Below are 13,199 nucleotides of genomic sequence, written 5' to 3' on the forward strand. Positions count from 1 at the left end.
ATCAGATTTTGCAGCCAAAACCGTAAAATCGAGTTTTCCCGCTAAAACCGCAAAATCGAGTTTTCCCGCTAAAACCGCAAAATCAGATTTTTCCGCCAAAACCGAAAAATCGAGTTTTCCCGCCAAAACCGTAAAACCCGAGTTTTCCTGTCAAAACCGTAAAACCGAGTTTTTTCGCCAAAACCGTAAAACCGAGTTTTCCCGCCAAAACGCAAAATCAGATATTTCCGCCAAAACCGTAAAATCGAATTTTCCCGCCAAAACTGTAAAACCGAGTTTTTCCGCCAAAACCGTAAATTTGAGTTTTTCCGCCAAAACCGTAAAAATTAAGTTAAATGGGTTAATAGGATCTCCACTAATTTTAAGTAGAACTCATTTAATAAATGATTCTAAACAAAATTACTCATTTAAAACCCATTTAACTAAATGGGTATAAATGGACATTTTTTTTAAACCCATTAAAAACGCTGGACCTTTCTTTTTTACTTTAAACTCTCTGTTTTTTCTTGCCGACAAATTTTTATTGTTTTCACCGCTTCTGCGGCGTTATGCCCTTGTCGTGAGGGAAAGCCCTCTTCTCCTTTCTTTTCTCTTTCTTTTAAGTTTCATTTTTCCGGTATTTGGTGGTGGTTTTTGAAGCATCAGAGGCGCATTGTTGGTCTCATGTGGTCCATTTGGTTTCTAGCTCCTTGGCTCAGATCTATGAGAACCGGATTTGGGTCTGTGTCCTTAAACTTAACCTCGGTTCTTTTTAAGTGGATCCACAGTGGATTGTTAGCTTCTATTCTGAAACGGTGTGGTGGTGGGGGTCTTTCGGTGAGCGAGTTAGACGTGGGGGTGGGGCTCGTTCCGTCACAGAACTATTGGGTGGTTCCTGTAGAAGCCGGAAAACCGGATCCGATATAATATAAACGATGTTAGGAAAAATATATAAACGATTCAAAACCATAGCGAAAATGAAACCATGGAGTCGAGACAAATCTCTTTCCTTAACTCTTAATATTCGCTCCGTTAGTGCGACAGATCTGTACGAATATGAGTCCCAGGATAAAACCATGATAGGTTATCATGCAGCACTCGTAAAGAACCTCTATGAACTATTGATCTACGAAACACTCTCGAAACGATAGACTTACGCTTTGGGATTTTTTGCTGTTGGTTCACGATATAAAAAATGTTGAGAAATGAATGAAGAGGAGAGGCGATATTTAAAGAGACGGAGAAGGCTCACTTCCCGCAACAGCTGTTGCATGTGGACGAGAATTTCGCGGAGATCGTGGGAAGTTGAGTTACGAAACTTATTCCCCAAGACTCTCTCTTTCTTATCTCTTATCTCGTTTAACAATTTCGAGAGGATAAAATGCATGACGTTTTTATTTTCTAGACAAACTACTTGTCGTTTTAAATAAAATTGCATGCTGTTTTTTCCCGAATTGAATGGCAAGTCGTTGAGCTTAACTTGGTCCAAAAAGAATCTTATTGGGCCGGAGGCCCTCCACCAAGATCCAAGCCCAAGCCCAAACTCTAGCCCACGCCCACGCCCACGCCCACGCCCACGCCGAGCCGAGCCGGCCGGACGGCAGCGGCGACAAGCGCGTGGAGAGCCTTTCTCTCTCTCTCTCTCCAAGCCGTTTACACCCTCATGTCATTAACACATATATAAACAACTCTTCTCTTCTCTTTTTCCCCGATGTGGGACATTTCAAATACACTAAATGACTTGATTTTTGGGCTTAATAACATTTAGCCCAAGTCATTTTATATTCACATTTTAAATAAAAGCCATTGGGCTATTTATTTGATCCAACAATCCCCCACATGAATATAAATGACTCTAAACATATGCAGACTAAATGTAGACTCGATATGTTCTAAGAACTATACTTATTCTAATCCTGACTAGACTAGAGAGACTTATAGAGAGTGTTTGCGAAAAATTCACTGCGTTTGAGTTGGTGGCATTTTTAAGCCTTGAACCACTCATAGTTAATATATGTCGGGTTTACTTTACCAGAAGGTGAACATGATGTCTTGAACCAACCAGTGTTTTATGTAGACCGAGACAACAAGCATAACGCAGCTTCATTTTCTCGTAGAACTTAGTTCTCTATTGTGTTCATTGTGGCCCTGAACTATTCATGGTTTTCATGAGTGAACTTAGAGAATATAGCCTTGCCTTCATTATCCTAGAAACGGCCCCATTTCACATTCATTAGGTGTTTGACCATGAAAAGTATTGAGTAATACTCCGCTTTAGAAGATATGAAATCATTAAAAGCCTATGCTTATCCTTCTCGCATTTGTTAGCACTTTTATCATCTTAAGAGCTGGGAAAAGACTACTTTTATCTCAAGTGCTTTGGTTAGATTCTGTTTGATTTTGTTTTCCCTTTGAACCTACGTCTTGGGATCTCCAGTCATGATAGGTAGGGTTGCAATCAAGCATCCTCATTCGTTATGGGCTTTAAACTCATTCCTTTTGATGATTTAGCAACAACATCTCGTGGCAAACCTTTAGTAAATGGATCCGCTAGGTTGTCAGCCGATTTGATGTAGTCTATTGTGATTACACCAGTTGAGATAAATTGTTTAATGGTTTTATGTCGTCTTCTGATGTGACGAGATTTACCATTGTAAAGATTACTCTGAGCCCGAGCTATAGCTGATTGACTATCACAATGTATACGTATAGCTGGCACAGGTTTCTCCACATAGGAATATCTTTCAAAAAATTCCTAAGCCATTCACCTTCTTCTGCTGCTTTGTCTAAGGCTATGAACTCAGATTCCATGGTGGATCTGGCTAGGACTGTTTGTTTGGTAGATTTCCATGATATTGTTGCTCCTCCTAGTGTAAAGACATATCCACTTGTGGATTTTGAGTTTTTAGAATCTGATATCCAGTTAGCATCACTGTATCCTTCTAAAACTGTTGGTTCTTTACCATAGTGAAGCCCAAAATCTTTGGTGTAGCGCAAGTAAATAAGTACTCGCGTTATAGCTTTCCAGTGTGTATGACCTGGATTACTTGTATATCAACTAAGTACGTTTACTGCATGCGCTAGATCTTGTCTCGTACAATTAGTCAAGTACATGAGACTTCCGATCACACGTGCATACTCGTTTTGTGAAACCGCTTCACCTGAATTCTTTGTCAAGTGCATTTGGGGATCTAACGGAGTTTTTGCCGTACTTTTAGAGTAATTTTTAAATCTCTCTAATATTGTTTGAGCATAATGAGATTGGGTTAAGGTAATTCCGTTTGAATTTCTTGTGACTTTAACCCCGAGAATTACATCTGCTAATCCCAAGTCTTTCATCTCAAATGTCCCTTTGAACATGTTTTTTGTTTGATTGATAATGTCTTTATTGCTTCCAATAATGAGCATATCATCTACATATATACATAGTAAAACATACGCATTTTTGGTTGTTTTGTAGTATATGCATTTGTTACATTCATTTATTTTAAAACCATTTGACATCATTGTATTGTCAATTTTTTCGTGCCATTGTTTAGGATCTTGGGTAAGCCCATAAAGTGACTTTACAAGTCGGTATACTTTGTCTTCCTGTCCAGGAATGACAAAACCTTCAGGTTGTTTCATGTAAATTTCTTCTTCTAGGTCACCGTTTAGAAAAGCGGTTTTTACATCCATTTGATGGATTTCTAGGTCTCTTAAGGCTGCGATTGCTATCGCCAGTCTTATTGTTGTTATTCTCGTTACTGGAGAATATGTATCAAAATAGTCAAAGCCTTTCTTTTCTCGGAATACTTGAACTACAAGCCTAGATTTGTATTTTCCATCAGGTTTTTGTGTCATTATCCATCTATTTCCTAATGCTTTGCAGCCAGGTGGTAAATTTGTTATGTACCATGTATAATTTTACATGATACAATCTAATTCACTTATGACAACTTCGTTCCAAAACGGAGCTTCTGGTGAAGCCATGAATTCTGCCAAAATTTTTGGAACATTTTCTACTAAAAATGCCATTAAGAAATCTTCACCAAAAGATTTTTCCTTTCTAGCTATTTTGCTTCTTCGAGGTTCATCTTTTTCTTCATTTTCTGAAATATCATTTACAGAAATATTGACGTTTGTCTTATTTTCTGAGTCCTTGTCGTTGTCTTTTTCTTTTCGAGTTCGTTTTGAACCTTGTTTTTCCTTGTACGGAAAAATATTTTCGAAGAAAGATGCATTTCTTGATTCCATGACTGTATTTACATGAATGTCTGCTATTTTAGATTTATGTACCATAAATCGATAAGCACTACAGTTATGTGCTTATCCGATGAAGATGCAATCCACTATTTTAGGTCCAATAGTGACCTTCTTTGGTGGCGGTACCGAAACTTTTGCCAAGCACCCCCACACTTTGAGGTATTTATACGAAGGTAAATTACCTTTCCATAATTCATATGGAGTTTTTCCAGTTACTTTGTGTGGAATTTTGTTGAGGATATAATTAGTGGTAAGCAATGCTTCCCCCCCCCCCACATGTTCTGGGGTAACCTAAATTCCTGGAACATTGCATTCATCATTTCTTTTAGAGTTCGATTTCTGCGTTCAGCAACTCTATTAGATTCTGGTGAGTAAGGAGCTGTAGTTTGATGGATTATTCCATGTTCTTTACAGAATGCATTAAATGGATCATCATACTCGTCTCCTATGTCGCTTCTAACTATTTTAATAGTTGTTTTAAGCTGATTTTCGACGTCGAGTTTAAATTCTTTGAATTTTTCTAAGGTTTCATCTTTGCTATGTAATAAATATACAAATCAATATTTTGTGCAGTCATCTATGAAGGTCACAAAATACTTTTTCCCACCTCTAGTTTGTATGTATTTTAAATCACATAAATCGGTGTGAATTAAATCTAGAGGTTTGTTTGTTCTTTCAACATGAGGTGATGGAGTTTTTGTGGGCTTAGCATGTACGCATACTTCACATTTTTGTTTACTTATTTTGCATTTAGGAATTAGATTTAAATTCATTAATCTTTGTATTGATTTGTAGTTTAACTGGCCTAATCTTTCATGCCATATATTAAAAGACTCAACCAAATAAGCAGTTGGCTTCTTATTCATTGAAACATTTGGAGCTACAACTTTCGAAGGGACTGTCATTACATTCATCTTGACAAGTCCATCCTTCACATAACCCTTTCCCAAGTACATCTCATTCTTCTTAATCACGACTTTGTCCGCCTCAAGACTTGTGGCAAATCCATTCTTGTTGAGAAAGGTTCCCGAGACCAAGTTCTTCCTCATGTCAGGCACATGCTTCACATTTGTCAGAGTGACTTCACGTCCAGATGTCATCTTCAAAACCACATTCTCGCGGCCTTCAATCTTGGAGACTGCAGTGTTTCCCATGAACAACTTCTCATGAGTCTTCCTTTTCTGATAAGTGTTGAACATCGCCCTATCAGTGAAAATGTGGGTGGTCGCTCCTGTGTCATACCACCATTCCTTGGGGTTTCTGCCTTCAACCATGTTGGCCTCAGTCACCAGTGCAACGAGATCCTCTTCAGTGAGATTCGCTTGATGTTTCTCATCTCTGATCTTGTTGTGACTCTCAGCAGTCTTGTGTCCCACTTTGTGGCAGTAGTGACATTTCCCCTTGAACTTCTCCACATTCGCATTGATTTCAATGCCTTTGTTCTTGAAGTTTTTTCAAGAAGCCTTCAGGGCTGCACCAGTTTTGGAAAGCTTGGCAGGAGAATGGGCGTGTGTCTTTCCTTTGCCTTTGTGCTCAGCCATGTTGACACTATGTTCCTTAGCAGCACTACAAGAAATATGAGTAGTAATAGCGGACGAAAAACGCTATGAGTTCGATATAATAGCGCTTCCTAAAACGCTCTGACAGCGCCCGTTATAATAGGTCTGACACTTTTGATAGCGGATATGTCGTATGCTTTAGTTAAATAAACAACAATAGCATTAATTTCTATGCAATTGTTAATATTTATAATAATGAATTGGTTTTATTTTTAAAATGTAATATTTATTTTGAATTTTTGTAATAAAAACAATTAATCATATTATAAAAACTAAAAAAATATTTAAATGATTAAAAACAATAATAAAAAATTTTATTTTATTTTATTAATTAAATTTTGTTTACAAATTAAATCAGTTTATACATTAACCAAAACCTAATTAACCAAACCTAAATAAACCAAAAAAAATTGAACCAAGCCTAATAAACCAAAACTTAAAGCTCTAAGCTGCGATCTCCCTCCCATCGCAGTTCCGTCGTCTCCTTCTTCCTGTCTCTTTCTTCTCTTCTTCTTCTTCTTGTTTGGATGAGATTTAAGCCGATGGACAGAGATAGTGATGTGGTTAAGTGCATAGCCATTGGCAAGTGTCCATGCCGCACATTCACTTTCCCTATAAGATTAATTTAAGCCCAACACACCAACATTCATGAGTCAATACTCTGAAAATTCAATAGCAAACAAGGAGAAAGTAAACAATGTACCTAGCCAATTGCTCAAATTCAGAAGATTGAGGTTTTTCCCAAGGTAAAGTACCCAAAGCACTAGAGAGAGCAGCATACTTTCTTCCATTAGGCCTACACCACCACTGCTAGCTTTCTCTGCCATCTCCCACTTAAGCCTTTGTTCTCATACATCATCTGAGATGTCACAGCTAAAGTTTGTGTACCTCTCTTTCTGAAAGTTCAGCATTAGCATCAGACAAGGTCTGAAGAAGCTCGGCTCGGGACTTACCGTTTAGCACGATACATAGAGGAGGTCCACACTTGCTGGTGTTGCTTTCCTAGAAACGGTAAGAATATCGATGTGTGCTGTAGTAGATAAACCATTAAATTATGACCAACCTATATACAAGCAATAGAACTTGGATATTAACACTCCAAAGTCGAAGATTATAAGTAAATCATCAAAAAAGTTTAACAACATACCCGGCTGAGTAGAAACTCCCAAGAACTTGTCAATAATTCCATAACAGGGCAAGACTGGTCATACTGAAGAAAAAAAGATGAAAGATCAGAGCAACCATTAATCACAACCAGAGTCGATCATTTCAATCATCTTCTCCACAATCTGAAAAATTTAATTTGTATTGAAATCAGCAACTCCATTCAAAAAATAGAGAGCCATCAACATTCTCACAAGTAGCTATGTCTTATAATCCCTCAAATCAAGAACTCAAAGCAATACATAGTACAATGCGACAGTAGAACTCTACCTCACTCAGTGACCACCAAGACGTCGGCGAGAAACTCGGCAGGTTTACTCTCTCCGAGAGAAAGAGAGAAGAGTGAAGGAGCTTCGGGAATGGAGTCTGATGGTATGAAAAAGGAACCAGAGTTTGAATCGGGATTCACTGCGTCATCCACCATAGTTTGAATCGGGATTCGTTGCCGCCGCCACCGACACTGCTCCGCCTTGTCACCATAGTTTGAATCGGAACCAGAGCAGGGGCTGGCCAAAAGGAGTCGGCCAGATCATCGATAGAAGATGATATGCGTCGTTTCCTTATCGCTTCTCTCTCCCTCTTCTCAAACACGATATCTTTCAGATCTCAGAAAATAATAGGAACAATGAATCTCAAGCGTTACATTCAATATCATCCAACGGTGAAAATACTGATCCAAGCCTGACCAATAGAAAAAAAATGGGTGCAGATAGATAAAAGATTGATTTTGGGCATTTGATTTAAATCAATCAATGGCTCAAAAAAAACACATCAGAAAATAATTAAAAAAAAGGAACAATGAATCTCATGCGTTAGATTCAATATCATCCAACGGTGCAAATACTGATCCAAGCCTAGCCAATAGAAAAAAAGGTGCAGATAAATAGAAGATTGATTTTGGGTCTTTGATTTAAATCAATCAATGGCTAAAAAAACAATACAGATAGTCTTTTTAATTTCTAATTATTATAAGATTATTGAAACGTTAAATAATTTTATATCATAATTAAAAATTAAAAATTTGAATTTTGTATTTAAATTTTGAAGTTGTGTGACTGGCTAAAATATTAAAAATTAAGATATAATGTTTTATGATATAGGTTAATATGATGTATGTGGTTTAGGGTTTAGGGTTTAGGGTTAAGATTTATAATTAACTATATAGTTTGAGTTTTAAAATGTACATGAAGTTTAAGTTTAAAATTTATACTATAAATTTTAAAAGTTTAGAATAATGACTTTGGATGCAAGGTTTAATTTTGGTGTTTAGTGTAGTAGATTTAGGCTGTAGGTTTAAGATTTAGTGTTTGAAGTTTAGATTTTAAATTTGAGAATATATTTAAAAAACTATTAAATTTTGATTTTAAGTTTAAGACTGAAGTTATATTATGAAAGGATTGAAGTTTTAAAGTTTAGGTTTAGAGGTTATGGTTTAAACCTTAAACTTTAAACACAACCTCTAAATTAGTACATAATGCCTTAGTCAAGTAGTGGATGATGCAAGAGCGTAAAGAGGGAACATGCTGTGAATCACACTATCTTTGCATTTTATGATAGAAATATTAAAAGTTTATGGTTTAGGGTATAATCAAGGTTAACATTTTCTATCAATATCAACAAAATACAATATGTCTAAGCAGTTGGAGTCGAGATTGTGTTGCAGAAATGGAATCCTTTAAAACCATTTTTCCTTGCCTCTTTACTGGTTTTCAGTTCACACACGTATATGTATCTATACTAACAGAGTCAAGAGTCGAGACTATAAGATACTGGCATGATTCCTTTGTTTGAAATAGTCCCATGGGAAGATTTGAATCCAAGAACCCCACAGTATCTGGAAGGCAATCTTACACCGCCAACGGTGTCCATGCATGAAAAGATGCAAATCATCATATCAGCAGCTCCACGGTAAGCACCACCAGGAATACGAGCAGGAGTAGCAAGATTTGTGGGAGACTTGTAAAGCTTGTTTTCTCTATAACTTTCGTTCCCTGAAAAAAAGGGAAACACCAAGTAGAACAATCAAAGGCAAAGAAGCCATGTTGAACTAAATCTCACAAAGGCACCATACAATGCGATTCTACAATAATACAGAATGTAAGAACAAAGCCAAACAATACATAAATATGAAACGTTTCTATGGATGTATGTCTTAACGGCAAGTCATGTGGTTGCAGCCTTGAGCAAGCTCGATCATTAAATGCATTGCCGACACAGTCTCCACTTCTTATACCTAGCCAAGCGATGGAATGTGATATAATCTGGATATCTTTCATCAACCAGAAGAATCTGAAACTCTTCACAGCTCATAAAATCATGCCAAGGAACACCCACAGTAAATTTTGAGCTGTTGCAGTCAAGAACAGACCACTAGAGTTTCCAGCACACTGTCAAAAAAGATCACAAAACATAAAGAGAGATAAGCAAGACTGGTTATGAAAGACCTATCCGGTTCGAGATTGATGAAGAAAGACCACACTGGACCAAACTGCATACTTTGTCTTCTCAGCATAACACATCACACACACAACAAACTAAGAACATAACCAGTTTCAGATGCAATGAAGAGAACAATGGACCAAACTGCAAACTTTGTCTTCTCAACATAGCACAACACACACACTACTAACTAAGAACAAAACCAATTTCCGACAACGAAGATTTCAGATGTAACAAAGAGACACAATGGATCAAACTGCAAACTTTGTCTTCTCAACGTCACACAACACACACACTACTAAGAACAGAACCAGTTTCCGACAGCACATTCCGACAACCACACAATGGATCATTGTTATCATTGGCTATCCATGACGAGTAACCGCGAGAGATCGATCCGAGCGACTGCGAGAGAACGATCTGCACCGAATAACTGCGAGAGAGCTATCCGAGTGAATGCGAGAAAGCGATCAACGCCGAGTAACGAGTAACCGCGAGAGAGATTTGGATTCTCCCAAGTTTGATATGCTTTGAAGATATGTATCCTTGTTCCCCTCTCCTTCTAGCGCCAACTGTTTGACCCAAAAATGGTGTATTTGCTGGTGATGTTTGTTGGAATTATATAATAACGAATCTAAGGATAAGTATTAGATTCTTGAGGTTTAGGAGAAATCTTCATAGAATCAATATGAGAAAAAGAAGATCCAGAGACTTTATTGATCAAAGATTGCATTACAAGAATGATTTCTAGTGTAAAGTGAATCAAAGAATGTATAAAATCTTTATAGGATGTGTTCTAGATCTAGATGGAAAAAAAACCATTTCTAATAAGGAGGTAGCTCCTTATTTATAGAAGAAAGATATCTAGGGTTTCCTAACAAAGTGGGCCTAATTCATTGTCATAATGGGCCTTGAGGGGGGATGTAAATCCACTCCCAACAGTAAGCCCCCCAAGTTCGTAGAGAGAGATGAAACCGATCTCTGCGAATTTTACGAATACGGTTTATGAGACAATGAACTAGGCACATACCCATGTCGTAGACGATTGTCATGACCGGGTCGTCATGGTTAGGTTGCCATAGATGAAAGTGCCATAGACGGACCGTCTCGGGCGAGCTGTCATCGACATACTTCTGATTCCGATCACACTTCTTACTCCGGGATGGTTGCGCGAACGATCTGTGAGGACAGTGTTCTGAACCACCGGAGCAAGTTGCCATGGATGAAGCGTCAATCGACAAACTGCCAAAGACAAGTCGCCATAGACATCATCATGAACGTACCGCCATGAGCGAACCATCACAATCAAATCACCACGGGTGGACGTGTCTTCGCGGTATCACCTCATGCTCGAGACTTGCGAGCAATCCGAGTGACTGTGAAAGAGCGATCCAAGCCGAGTAACTGCGAGAGAGCGATCCGTGACGAGTAACCGCAAGAGAGAGATCCGTGACGAGTAACCGCAAGAGAGTGATCCGTGCCGAGTAACTGCGAGAGAGCTATCCATGACGTGTATTTGCTGGTGATGTTTGTTGGAATCATACAATAAAGAATCTAAGGATAAGTATTAGATTCTTGAGGTTTAGGAGAAATCTTCATAGAATCAATATGAGAAAAAGAACATCCAAAAACTTTATTGATCAAAGATTGCATTACAAAAATGATTTCTAGTGAAAAGTGAATCAAAGAATAAAAATCTTTATAGGATGTGTTCTAGATCTAGATGGAAAAAAGAGTCATTTCTAATAAGGAGGTAGCTCCTTATTTATAGAAGAAAGATATCTAGGGTTTCCTAACAAAGTGGACCTAATTCATTGTCATAATGGGCCTTGAGGGAGAATGTAAATCCAACCCCAACAGTAAGCCCCCAAGTTCGTAGAGAGAGATGAAACCGATCTCTGCAAATTTTACGAATAGGGTTTATGAGACAATGAACTAGGCACATACCCATGTCGTAGACGATTGTCATGAACGGGTCGTCATGGTTAGGTTGCCATAGATGAAGTGTCATAGACGGACCATCTCGGGCGAGCTGTCATCGACATACTTCTGATTCCGATCAGACTTCTTACTCCGGGATGGTTATGCGAAAGATCTGTGAGGACAGTGTTCTGAACCACCGGAGCAAGTTGCCATGGATGAAGCGTCAATTGACAAACTGCCAAAGACAAGTCGCCATAGACATCATCATGAACGTACCGCCATGAGCGAACCATCACAATCAAATCGCACGGGTGGACGTGTCTTCGCGGTATCACGTCATGCTCGAGACTTGCTCGCAATCCGAGTGACTGCGAGAGAGCGATCTGAGCCGAGTAACTGCGAGAGAGTGATCCGTGACGAGTAACCGCAAGAGAGCGATCTGTGACGAGTAACCGCAAGAGAGCGATCCGTGCCGAGTAACTGCGAGAGAGCTATCCATGACGTGTATTTGCTGGTGATGTTTGTTGGAATCATACAATAAAGAATCTAAGGATAAGTATTTGATTCTTGAGGTTTAGGAAAAATCTTCATAGAATCAATATGAGAAAAAGAACATCCAAAGACTTTATTGATCAAAGATTGCATTACAAGAATGATTTCTAGTGTAAAGTGAATCAAAGAATGTATAAAATCTTTATAGGATGTGTTCTAGATCTAGATGGAAAAAAGAGTCCTTTCTAATAAGGAGGTAGCTCTTTATTTATAGAACAAATATATCTAGGGTTTCCTAACAAAGTGGGCCTAATTCATTGTCATAATGGACCTTGAGGGAGGATGTAAATCCACCCCCAACAAGCCACCAGAGCAATCCCAATCAAAGAAGACTGAAGCTGACGAATGCCAATCAAAGAAGAAATCAAGAATAAAACTAGATCTCTTCCTCTATGAGTCTCTGTTTTGGTCGAGATTTGGATTGCTTCTTCATTTCTTCTTGTTCCGTCTCAGCTCCTCTGCCTTGGCCGCTCCTTCCTCACTAAAGAATACCGGTTTCTCCACAGGAGAACGCCTGATCTGTAAAAAAAAGATGAGCTTTTTAAGACTCGTAGTTGTTTCAGAATTGATTCCCACAGATGAAGCCAGAACAAAACAGAGATGCACACTAACTTGAGCCTAAACGAAGAGTCCCACAGTGAAGTTTTTGGCTTCTAAATTTCATGGTTTGATCTCCGACTGCGAAGAGCTTGGATTCGGAATTGCATGATTTTGATCTCCGACACTGAAGCGCTTGAATTCGGACTTGCATGATTTTGATCTCCGACACTGAAGCTGCTTCATGCCAATCGAAGAAGAAATCATAAAGGAAACTCGATCTCTTCCTCTATTAGTCTCTGGTACAGAAGGTCCAGATTTCGATTGCTTCTTCTTCATTTCTTCTCCGTTCCGAGTTATCGAAAAAAAGAAAAGAAAATTAATTTAACCAGAAAATTGTAACAATATCTCCTTTTTTTTTGTAGTGTATGCATAGAAAATAAGATTTATAATTAGAGCTTACGGTATATGATTATTCTTAGAACTAATAAAAAAGAGTAACATTTTACTATTTTTAGTTATAATTTAGGATATATGATTAATTTAAAATTAGTTCTCAAGTTTGGAGTTTAGAATAAATGTTTGAGTAGAGGATTTGAAAGTTAAAGGTTTGAGATATTGATTAAAGATTTGAGTCTAATTTCTAAAAAATATTATTTTTTGAGTTTATATTTAAGATTTGAAGTTAAATTTGAAATTTCATATTAAAATATTAGAGTTTAAATTTTTTGTTTAGAGTTTAGAGGTTGTGCTTAAAATTTTGATTTTAGGGTTTATAATTTTTGGAGGCGAATAAAATGG

General features: G+C 37.8%; 1 protein-coding gene and 1 long non-coding RNA gene across 2 annotated transcripts; both read right to left on the minus strand.

Annotated features, from left to right (window-relative positions):
* Positions 1-6,085: 6,085 nt before the first annotated feature.
* LOC106405917 lies at positions 6,086-7,623 on the minus strand. Its single transcript, XR_007318567.1, has 4 exons — positions 7,218-7,623; positions 6,931-6,993; positions 6,487-6,846; positions 6,086-6,395 (listed from the first exon to the last, which is right to left on the minus strand). It is a non-coding gene; the product is annotated as an uncharacterized LOC106405917 (long non-coding RNA).
* Positions 7,624-8,693: 1,070 nt separating this feature from the next.
* Positions 8,694-10,893, minus strand: LOC125579869 (glutamyl-tRNA(Gln) amidotransferase subunit A, mitochondrial-like). The gene is made up of 3 exons (XM_048743762.1): positions 10,730-10,893; positions 10,417-10,628; positions 8,694-8,938 (listed from the first exon to the last, which is right to left on the minus strand). Exons 1-3 carry the CDS (start codon positions 10,891-10,893, stop codon positions 8,694-8,696), a joined length of 621 nt encoding a protein of 206 aa, XP_048599719.1.
* Positions 10,894-13,199: the final 2,306 nt, after the last annotated feature.

Source organism: Brassica napus, chromosome C1 (assembly GCF_020379485.1).
Source record: "Brassica napus cultivar Da-Ae chromosome C1, Da-Ae, whole genome shotgun sequence".
In the NCBI taxonomy this organism is placed as follows: Eukaryota; Viridiplantae; Streptophyta; class Magnoliopsida; order Brassicales; family Brassicaceae; genus Brassica; species Brassica napus.